A 12,238-nucleotide genomic window follows, 5' to 3' on the forward strand; every position below is an offset into this window, starting at 1 on the left:
ATATATATATATATATATATATATATATATATATTAGAGTAAAATTATTGATGTTATATTATATTTTTATATGTACAGTATTATTTTTGTTTTAAAATATGATATAACATTTGTTAAATTTAATTTTTAAAGTAAAATTTTATTATTTTAGTGTATAAAAATTACAAATTTGTATATACTAATTTTATATTAGATCGATCTGGTTTAACCCGATTTATTTTGAACCACTCCGGGTCGAATCAAAATAAATCTATTAGCCTTTTGGGACCAAATTCCGACTCGGTCCATGAAAACTTCTAATAATACCTGTACTCTTTATTAGATCTCCAAAATGCTCAAATATAATTGCCTTTAGTAGATGATATTGACAAAGCATGCTTGCTAGAGGGGTTATTTCATTTTCAGACTGAGAAACATGGAACATGAAGTGTATAACTGTAACAAGGGCTTAGAATTAGAACCTTGACTCCATTTTATCATTCATCCTCTTTACCAAAATGTTCAAACTTATGCCAATCGCTTGGTGTAAAAACGACACTAGCAAAATTTGTTAAGATAGTTAAGAAGTTTGCTACTTAAACTCTTATCAAAACTTTAAATTAAACTCAATTTTCTTTAGTTTACACCTACATACGGTTATTTTTTCTTTAGAAAGTAAGAATAGTACGAAAAAGGCAAAAGATCCTAAAGTGAAGAGATTTGTAAAGTAATAAATAAGACATTACTTACCATTTAATTTATAACTTCTATTATGTATTAGCCTTACAACTTCGATATAAAAAGTGAGTAAACTGTCACTTGCAAATGAATGCTTTACTCAGTGGAACAAGTAACAAAAAGCTTGAGGAGTTTAGTGAGCCTCAAGGCCAAGCTATTAACTTACAGAATAATCTATCAAACTCTACCAATATGCCTAGTATATGGAGGAGAATTGAACGAAAATTGAGGCTATTACATGCATAACTCCACCAATTACAAGCACATTAATGCAATCCTTGTGATGTTTTCAATGGCCAATATTATCATGCATGTACAGTTGGCGAAACAATGTCGACTAGCCGTTCGATTGTCTGCAGCTGATCATATGGCGCAATCTGCATCCACAAGGCAGGAGTCGAAAAATTAATAACGGAACATAATTGCTTCACATGAAATAATTACGAATGGTGGTATGTATTCAGAACTGTTTGGTTGCTAGTTGCTACATAATCCTAGTTTTCCACTGTTGAATAGATAAACATGTTGTATCAAAATAAATTCCATCGTATCTAGACATAGTTTATGTATGGATACATAATATTTTGATACACCAAATTAGTGGACAAATTGTGCATAAGCCAAGAATTAAAGGCTCTAGTTACCAAATTAACCAGCAAAATGCAGAGTCAAAGCCTTAACAACTGATATGTTAACAGTATATAGTTCAAAGCTATCTTTCTATTTTCAATTCTAACATTTATATCACCTGACTAAATCCATCAGGCCAAGTTATTGAAACAGCGTAGTTTCCCATTGGTCGAATTTCTTCGGGTTCAATATCTTCAGGAACATCAGTGTATTGCAGTTTCTGCTCCCCAGTCCATTCATCCTGCAATCATTGCATACCAAAATTGAAATGACTTGCAAACCATGCAACATGAGTGTAGTAATGGTGTTGACTTTTCTTCTAAGAAAGCAACATCTTTTGTCTGCTTTATAGCTTAATTATCAGGTATTCAATGTAGCTGGCGTTGACTTTCTGTAACAACTATCTAGTCCCAATAACTAATCTCTTTGAATTCAAGATCAGCTCATATACATGTATAAGCTTCCGTTTTGAACTTTTTTCTTGACTTTGCAGGTCAAAAGGAAATAGCTTTTACTAACTGAATTGTTGTGGCGAAAATGCCACATAAGCATAAAGAAGTAAACTGCTCTAAATTTTATTTGCTTTATAACCATAGTTAGTTTTCATTCTTTCTTTTTATGCATCATCATCATCATGCATACTAATGTTAACAATACAGAATCCAAGTTATGCATTGTTAACAATAACTCAATTTTAATCTTTGAATCAAACAAAACTCTTAAATATCCACATACCACACTCTGAGCAGATCGGTCGTTCCGTCTCACTGTCGCAGGATGCAGGAAGAATTCCTCATCTGAATCTGGTACCTTCACTTTGATTGCCTTGATTGATCTATCATAGGTGACAGCTGTTGAAACTGAATTCAAAATATAATGTTTTCAGCTAAGAGAAAGTAGAAATGCTTAATCAGAATTTAAAAATATAAAGACAATCTTGCCACTCAAATATATATCATATTTATATCTAAAAGTTCCTACATATCATACTTAACCAACAACTTTTTGGAATTCTCTAACACAGATACCTCACAAACTGTTTTAACTGCACCATATCGAACAGGGTTGGTTTATGTCAAGTTTCCAAAAATAAATGCATTACGTTCACTCGTGTTTAAAGCGAAAAGTGCATAACGTTTCTGTGAAAATCATCAAAAGCAAGTGTTGGGAGTCACGAAAATTTGCATTCATATGCTCTATAACGTTGCCTAGTATCATAAAAGGTATTAAACATTTCAACTACCACAAACGGATCAGTGAACTTAGAACCAGTTATATACAAGTGAACAAGACTTAGTAGTTGTTGTTATACTATAGACAAGCGAAGAATAGCGTTGGTAGCTTGCAACTAACAGGTACTATAAGATACATTTTCAGTCTTCAATTATTATCAAGGAGTAATATAATACCTTGTTGGCGTATCTTAGCACACTGCTGCACTACACACACTCCTAGATCTTGGAATATCTTGGACGCTTCGCCTTGAGGATCAGCCACCACTTCGGGCATTCCACTATCTCCAGAAGCAGATAGCTGTTACAGTCATTATTGTAATAAACAGCCTTAGTTTGCAGTAAACAATATACCATGTCAATTGCTAAGAATACTATATCATTATCAGTAATATCAATACCATATCTTAGAATATAAAGGAATATCGAAGTCAAGATAAGGTAGATATTCATTATAAAAGTTTAACATGGTCTTGGTATGTTTATACTGATTACACTTATACCACAACAGAACTTGTTGAAAAGTAGCAGCAGTAGGCATAATAACACAATTTATTATGCAGATGCAGAGAAGAATAATTTCAAGAGTGAACAATGGCGTAACATGAGACATACAGTTGGTCTAATAGGCATATCAAACAGATGAGGTATTCCAAACTGCTGAACAACCTGCATATATGACCAAACCATCAATATGTGCCACATACAAAAGGTAATTTTTAATGTTCTATGTTGAAACAAATAAAGGATAAACAATTAAATAACGTTGTCCGTGCCTGAGAACCTGAACCTCTACCAAACGGGTAATATCGCTTTCCATCAGCATCAAAATGACACATGTTTTCCACAACAGCAACGCAAGGCACCTTATTTGTTAACATACAAAATATACATGTTAGTATCATATTTTTAAAATTTAAAACAATCAGTTTCAAGCATGAGTAAGAAAATAACAAATTGGAACAGTTACACCATTGAGTGATAGAAGTATCACCTTTAGCTTTGAAAACATCCGAACTCCTTTTGCAACATCAATGAATGACAGCTTTTGAGGAGTGGTAACAATTACAGCAGCAGTTAATGGAACTATCTGGAGTGATACGACCAAAGTCAAATCAAATGATGATCGGAAATCACATGTTTTGGCAAATAACTATGGGGATATACACTATACAAGCTTCATAAGTCAAACATCGTTGGGCTGGTCGGATTTCAGCCCAAAGATCAAGCTGGTTCAAATGTCAACTCGATCTACAATCAAACCAGCTTCAAGCCGGTTCGGCATAAGCCATGAGCAATGCAATGCAACATAAAATTAGATGGAAGAATCAATCTACTGATAAGCGAATGAAATATAACAAAGAATATCTAGAGCAGAACCTGGCATAAAGTGAGTTGAATATCTCCAGTTCCAGGAGGCATGTCAATAATAAGGTAATCGAGCTCGCCCCTATATTGTACAAAAATTAATATCACAAATCAAGCAGAACTCATTTAATGTTTAGCAGAATTTGTTTTCTGCCTTTTAGAAATGTATACCACTCGGTAGTAGTCAAAAGTTGGTTAATGACTCCAGAAACCATTGGGCCACGCATTATTGCACGTCCCTGTCCAGCAAATCCGAAAGAGACCAGCTTCACCCCCAGGTATTCAGTTGGAATTATGGTCCTCTTCTCCGGATTCTGCAGCAAAACGCTCAACAATTATGTGTGAAATAAATCACTCACACTATACTAACAACCAAACCAATTGATTCATCATATATTACCATTTCTAGCAATCGATTTTCAGGAGAGACCATCGTTGGTAAGCTTGGACCATAAACATCAGCATCAAATATACCAACTCTAGCACCCATATCAGCCAAAGTGTAAGCAAGGTTTACAGCTACAGTTGATTTTCCAACTCCTCCCTACAAATTTTGACATGAAAGGTATTAATGATGCGAACCAAAAGTGAATAGATTCAATCATACTTCTAACTAACTAAAGTTCAGCTTCAAACCTATTTGAAAATGTATAATTGGTACTTGGTAGTTTTTTTTTTTTAATTTCTTCAGATACATTCAATAGAAACAATACTCATATGTTTAAAAAGAAAGGAAAAGTTTCAGGTGTCATATGTTAAACCAAACATGTGAAGAATTACAAAAAGAAAATTGAAGGAAAAAGGTTGAGAAGAAAAAACCTCAACTATGGCAAATAATATAACAAGACCAACATATGATGAAGAAAAAACCTTCCAAAAAGATCAACCTTGCAACTGGACACAGCCACAATATTTGAAATTGTCTGTAGACCTGCTGGAAGTTGCTCTGCAAATAGAGGTCTTGCTGGCTGTGCGGACATCGTGACTTTTACATTTTTTACCCAAGGGAGATTCGTCACCACTTCGTTTGCTTTCTCCTCAAACTGCCATAAATATACAATCAATTAGTCCCTAAAAGAGACCAGACTTTAACATCACATTTAGGGAAAGAGAATGAGACAAAATCAGGTAGGAAACGTGCTACTTTTTTTTTTTTCTTTCACAATGGAAATTCACACAAATTCGTTTATTTTTATTAGTATTTGATGAGTTTTACAGAAAAAAAAGTCCACCACTCTAACCTACATCAGCTGTAGCTCAAACAATGGCAATTGTGTCATTTACCATGTCCTTGATTGGACATGCCGGAGTAGTGAGCTCTAACCGAAAAGATACCTGAGATTCGAAGCAAAAGTAATTTAGTAAGAACATCATCATTTACAAGTACATTGCAGAAAAGTTTTAGGCCCGTGGTTTTAAGACCTCTCCAAGAGCTTTATCGATCTGGAGATCTTTGACGAATCCGCATGTAACGATATCCGTTCCAAAGTCTGGATCAATAATCTGAGACAAGGCTTTCAACACATCATCTTCCGGTGTTCCAGTTGATACCGAAGAAGAGCCTACTGCACAGTGCAGATAAGGACTAAGTGAAATCAAAATAACATTTAAACACGAAATTTAGTTAACAAAGGCATGAAGTAAACGCATATAGTCCAATAAATCATTTCTTTGTTTTCTGGTGGCTGAACAACTTAAGACATTAAACTGTAAACAACACTTTTCAAATTCTGAACCAAGGCCAAAAGCTTTGGAAAATTCTTCAAATGATGCATGCATGAACCAAGAACCTTGTCAAGTTTCAACCATGATTCGTAAATTCCAAGAAAGACAAGCCGAATTGGCTTTCCATAAACATTTCATTTCAAGCTCTGCACATTTACCAATCCAGTTAAGATTCTACAACCCCTATCAAAGGCCTCATAAGTTCAAGTTTGTCCAAGCACTAGATTTACATTCATACAGGCATAAATAGATACCCAACAAACCCAGAAGATGCAAAATTCAATTTTGATAATAGAAACAGTTCCTCAAATAAAAACCGTAATTGACACTAGCAATTCCCTTGGCTTCTTCATCAACAAAACTTGCAGTAAATTCCAAACCTTTTTAACAAACAGTTGATGCCCATGAGTTGGAAATTAGCATCAAGGAAAAAAAAACATACAAAAGCAAAAAATTACCTTCAACAGAAGTAGCTCTGGTAGCACCAGAACAAAAGATGGCACTTTTGTGATATCTCCATAATGAACTTTGGTCCCTTTGGGAGTGAAGAGTTAAATGAATGGCAAACAAAGGTGAAGACTTCAGATGTGAAAACGAACCTGCAACAACAAAGACATAAAAATATAATGAGAATTGTTAGTAAAGAGAAAGGAAATAATGAGAGAAAGTTGAAGTGGATACCCCATGTTAAGTGTTGTGGTTTTGAGGATCGGAATGAAAGGTTAAGGTATGGTGAAGAAGAAGATGGAGCATGAAGGGGTTGCATTTTTCAGATAGAGAAAGTGGAAATGGAAGGGTGAGGTGAGTGACAGTTTCTGAGCCTCATGTTTTCAGTTGCTACTAGCTACTAATATATATTACTAATTTTATTTTTAATTTATAATAAGTGTGAATAATGTATGATTTCTATAAATTATAAATTGACTTAATTTTGTTGGAGTCGGCTCTTGACATTTTGATAAATCGAGTGTAAATTTTAGTACTTCACATTTAAATCTCGATTGTTAAATCTACTTAATATACTAAAACTGGGTTTTCTCCCAGCTAATAAGGGTGACGTGTCGCTCTCTCGTGAGTTCGTTTTCCCTCTAAAACGAATGAAATTTTTCATCTATTCTAAATTATTTATTATAATTATATTATTATTATATTATATTTAATATTTAATGAATAATATATAATTATACTAATTTAAGAACATATCTTCATTATAATTATATCAAATCAATATTTAATGCACTATTAAACTACTTATCAATTATAATGCGTAATTGCTGTACATAATAAAAAATTACCTTAATAGTAATTAATTTACATATTTATATTTGTTTTACTAAGGTCTATAAATAGTATTTTCCTGTCGTACATGAATCTAAATTTGAGAGTCAGCTCATAATTTTATATTTAGTATTTTTTTTTACTACTTCATAGAATAAGAATGTATTCTTCGTTTTTTATTGAAGTTGATTCTTTTAAGGTACAATTTATAATTTTTTATAATGTTTTTCATATACTCATTCTATTATATTATTCTTTTGATAATTTATTTATTGTTGTTACTCTAAGTTATTGTTATCGTCTAATGTTCCAGTTCAATTGTCTTTTGCCATAATCGTTTACAATGCATCACATCCATGAAATACCTCATCGAGTTGTCTTCACTGATTTGGGTTCCAACTACATGAATGTAAGCGTTCAAAGAAGGGGCAATAATCTCTACTTTACCGAATGATGGTTAGATTTACTCACCTATTATGACCAATCTAATGGAATGTGGTTAAAGTTAGCTTTCTTGGGAGGAGCTCGATTTTTTATTAAGGAATTGTTTTCACGAATTTCAACGATTCGTAATATATTTAAATTTTCTTATTTTAAGTTTTTCGTTATTAGAATAATTTTATAACATATTGTGATTTTTTTGAGAAATTATCGGCTTTCTTTTGCATGGATGTAATGCCACTGAGGGGTTTAAGTAATTACCTTGCCGCATTGCATGGATAGCGGATGATGAAGCTTATTTAACACGAGGATGGTCTGAATTTGCACTAAGAACTAGAATAGATTCAACATTGTTTAAGTAATTTTGTTTTAATATTAGTATTTGATTAAATTAGTATTATAGAATTTTAAATTATTGCCTCAATTTATATATTATGAGTATTTTTCATGGATGTGCTATTTTTAAATATTTTAATAAAATGAAGTGGTGTCAGATATATTTAAGTTTATTTTTATCCTTTATTTCTTTAATTGTATTTTTATTATATTCGAAAAAAATCTCTACCTAAACATATATTAAATCATTGACCTAAACACAATTTCTTTACCGAGAAAAACAGATTTTATTTAGAAAAAATAATGAAACATACATTTTTTGATGATATATATATATATATATATATATATATATATATATATATATATATAAAAGTGTAATAGAAATATAGTAAGTAAATATTATGTTATAATAATATCTTTAATTGCATAATAAATAGCTCATAAATAATGCATGATTATATTATTTTGGGAAAATATTTTCATTATAATTATATCAAATTAATATTTAATATATTATTAAACTAATTATCAATTAATGATATTTTTATTTTAATAATAATAATAATAGTCTATCTTTTTATTAAAACACTCATCTAACTGAATTAATCTAAATATTTAATGAAAATAAAAGATGAATTTGTGTTTTGAATGATAATACAATTGTATATTTTTAAAGACTTTAAGGCTGTGAGTAAATAAGTGATATAATAAAAAAATACTTCTGAATATATATTCTTTCTGTATTAATATACGTATGCATGTCACTTCTATATTTATTTTTTAGATCACTCAATTTTCACTAAGCGTAATAGAAATCATAAAAACTAATAAATAATTACTTGAGTTTTTCGTTATTTCTATATATAGGCTTTATTTTTTTTAATACAGTTTATATCCATTTATATTTATTTTTTATATAACAATAATATTATATATATTTATATATCACTTTTTTTTAACTCATTCTTATAAATATTGGCATATAATTAATATAGATAACATATATACTGAATAAATATCTTTATTGAATTAATTATAACAATTGATACAAGATAATAATATAGTAATAACCTAATTATAGCAAGAACTTTTATTAAAATAATTGACTAATAATTTGAATATAATTGATATAGTTAAATTGATATAATCGATATCATTGAGAGTATATGGCAATTATAGCAATTATATCAATTTCAAGCATAATTAATGACTTCATAATAATAATTCACGTGACTAATAACCTATTATGCAATAATAATAATAATAATAATAATAATAATAATAATAATAATAATAATAATTTCGAATTCATATAATTGATATAATTCTAATTCTCATTTATATGTAATAATTTTATCAGTATATATTCACAATTGTAATCAATATATAATAATAATAATAATAATAATAATATATTATTATTATTATTATTATTATTATTATTATTATTATTATTATTATTATTATTATATGGACATAAGAATAATTAGTTAACAAATTAAATTTAAATTATGGAGTTTTATTTATCAATCAAATTTTAATCATTAGTGATTTTAATTTTTACATTTATAGTCAATTTTGACTATAAAAAGAAAAAAAATTGTTTTGATTATTTTCTATTTTATTTATTTACATTCATAATTAAAATTGATATAATTATAGTAAATCTCTATAATTATAGCAATATAAACCTGCTTCATATATAGCAATAATATTATACATATTTATATACACTAAAACTGGATTTTTCCCCAACTAATAAAAATGAGGTGTCGATTCCTCATGAATCCATTTTTTTGCTAAAATGAATGCACTATTTTCTCTTCTAAGTTTATTTTATAAAAATATCTTTATTATAGTTATATAAAATTAATATTTAATTCATTATTAAACTACTTATCAATTATCAATCAAAAATATTTTTAATTATTTTGATTATAATAATAATAATAATAATAATAATAATAATAATAATAATATGATAATTATATAATAACGGTACCGGTTATTAATAACCAATTTATATTTCTCTAAATAAATTTATTTTAGAAAAATATATTTATTATAATTATATTACAATATTGTAATTAATATTTAATGAATAATGCATAATTATACTAATTTAAGAAAATATTTTTATTATCTATTTATTCTATTATATAAAAATCGGATTTTTGCACTTAATGATAAAATTGATGTGGCATGCTCTTGGTGTGTTTTCTTATTTATTTCATTTAATTCGTTAAAGTAAATCAATTATAATTAATTAATTATATCAATTGATTAATTTGATTAGACATTCAAATCTCACCATTTATTATAATTTATATGAATTGATTAATTATAGTTAATTATATCAATGAATTAATTTGGTTAATTATATTAATTATTTGATTTGATCGGAGTAAATATCAAATTTTTTAATAAATAATAAATGTGATAACGAAATATATGAATTAATTTAATTAGTTTATTTTTTCTCAATATCATCTATTTATACAAGATCAAATAATTTTTACTCATTCGCTCTCTTTTCTCTCTCTTTCACTCCCTCCCTCTCTTCCTCTCTTTCTCTTTCTTTCGTGTTTAAGGTCAAATTTTTATAATTTATTTAATTTTTATTTTTTATCTTTATTTATACATTTTATTTATTTTATTTTTTAAAAAATTTATTTATTTAATTGCTTCTTATTAGGCGCATACTTTTTTTTCTTTTAGCTTCTGATTAACAAAAAAGATGTGTCATCTTTACATTATTTTTAAATAATCTTACTATAATTTTATTTGTAATATTATATTTTGTCATGTATACTTCAATTCATATATATATATATATATATATATATATATATATATATATATATATATATATATATATATATATATTTGTGATCCACAATTAATATATACATTGTTCGTGTATGTGATTTATTTGTTAATGCCTTTATTGATTCTTTTTATTTTTTTGTGTCTCTTTGTTACTCTTTATTTTAGTTATATTCATTGATTTCTTTGTATTTATATTCTTTTTATTTGAAATATTGTGACAATTTAGAGTGTATATTGTGATCCATGTGATATTTGTTAATTTGGTATATCTTTTTAGATGGTTTATGTTATAATATGTTTAAGAAGTTGACTTAAAATTATAATATGATAAAATTATACTTTTTTTAATTGCTATTTTTACTTTATTTTTAATTATTTATTTTACTTTTACTTCTCATATATAGATTTATTATAATTCATCATAGGTTCTTTTTTAATTTAAGTTATTTTTTGGGTTATATTTTACCATTGATACTTTTATTTTGTTTAGTGTATTTTTTTTAGTCTGTGTTTAATATAATAATCTATAAATATCTATTTTATCTATTTTATTATATAAAAATTAAATTTCTGCACTTAATGATAAAACTGTCGTGGCATGTTTCTGATGGTGTTTTTGATTTATTTCTTTTAACTCATTAAATTTAATTTATTATAATAAATTAATTATATCAACTAATTAATTTGGTTAATTATTTAAATATCATACAATTTATTATAATTTCTATCAATCAATTAATTATAATTCAAATGGAATGATTATTTTGTTATGAAATTATTATTTTCTAATCTATTCATGCGCAATACATATATTAATTATAATCGTAAATTAAGTTATTTTATATTAAATGACTTATATAATGGTCATCTTATTAATTATCATAAATGCTTAATTAAATGAGTCATTATTACTTTTGATTTAGAATTATATGAGAATAAAACCAGAGATACTATTTTATTTGGCTTTTGTGTTTAATGGGTGTCACACTAAGATATAAATAGTGACTTTCGAATTTTGGTCCCCAAAACATCAAAGCCACATCCATAACTCTTTTTTCCATAAAAGGAATTGCGATTCAACTCTATCAGGGATACAGAAGGTTTTCAAAGAACAAGGGAATGGTCTGAATTTGCACGAATTCTAAATGTTCGAACTTACGATATTGTTTCAATTGGTTGTCACTACGGGAATGACTCTAATCTATACGTGTCTAAGGAGTAGAATAGATTAAATATTATTTAAGTAATTTATTTCTAATATTGATATTTGATTAAATTAGTTTTAGAGAAATTTAAATTTTTGACTCAATTTATATATTACAACTATTCTTTTTGAATATATTATTTTTATATTTTTTAATATAATTTTTTTCTAATTTTTAAGTTTATTTTCTTTTTTGGATATATGTATCATCTTTTTTTTCTCATTTTATATTTTAGATTAGTAATGTAATTATTAAGAAAATTGTATTTAAAAAAAAGAAATATTAAAACATCACTATTTAAGAAAAAGGAAAGATACGTGAAAAAAAAAAACAAATTAAAACATCACTGTTAGAAAAAAAATAATAGAGTTGAGATTGAGGAATATATATGGATATAAAAAATAAAAAATTATTGCATGATTGTTGAATAAAAAATAATTATATATATATAAAACAAAATAATTATAACAAAAA

The 12,238-nt window shown here is 27.2% G+C and overlaps 1 protein-coding gene across 2 annotated transcripts; it reads right to left on the bottom strand.

Moving 5' to 3' along the window:
• Nucleotides 1-707: 707 nt before the first annotated feature.
• LOC130947775 (fe-S cluster assembly factor HCF101, chloroplastic) lies at nt 708-6,514 on the bottom strand. Of its 2 annotated transcripts, none has more exons than XM_057876485.1 (15): nt 6,354-6,514; nt 6,131-6,271; nt 5,370-5,509; nt 5,232-5,282; nt 4,835-4,990; nt 4,348-4,491; nt 4,119-4,261; nt 3,960-4,029; nt 3,574-3,669; nt 3,356-3,445; nt 3,195-3,248; nt 2,757-2,880; nt 2,083-2,207; nt 1,466-1,588; nt 708-1,094 (listed from the first exon to the last, which is right to left on the bottom strand). In XM_057876485.1, the coding sequence occupies exons 1-15, from the start codon at nt 6,436-6,438 to the stop codon at nt 1,023-1,025; spliced, it is 1,614 nt and encodes a 537-aa protein (XP_057732468.1). In that variant the 5' UTR covers nt 6,439-6,514; the 3' UTR covers nt 708-1,022. The 2 variants fall into 2 exon arrangements, with proteins under 2 accessions (XP_057732468.1, XP_057732467.1); XM_057876484.1 differs by having other exon boundaries at nt 5,370-5,512.
• Nucleotides 6,515-12,238: the final 5,724 nt, after the last annotated feature.

Source organism: Arachis stenosperma, chromosome 9 (assembly GCF_014773155.1).
Source record: "Arachis stenosperma cultivar V10309 chromosome 9, arast.V10309.gnm1.PFL2, whole genome shotgun sequence".
Classification (NCBI taxonomy): Eukaryota; Viridiplantae; Streptophyta; class Magnoliopsida; order Fabales; family Fabaceae; genus Arachis; species Arachis stenosperma.

Bases quoted from the DNA above. Each gene is read 5' to 3' on its own strand.
- LOC130947775 (XM_057876484.1), bottom strand. From the start codon at position 6,438: ATGCAACCCCTTCATGCTCCATCTTCTTCTTCACCATACCTTAACCTT. The intron at 5,283-5,369 runs GTCTTAAAACCA...TTCGAATCTCAG, and splicing joins TCGATAAAGCTCTTGGAGAG to GTATCTTTTCGGTTAGAGCT. The intron at 1,589-2,082 runs GTATGTGGATAT...CAATGATTGCAG, and splicing joins ACCGATCTGCTCAGAGTGTG to GATGAATGGACTGGGGAGCA.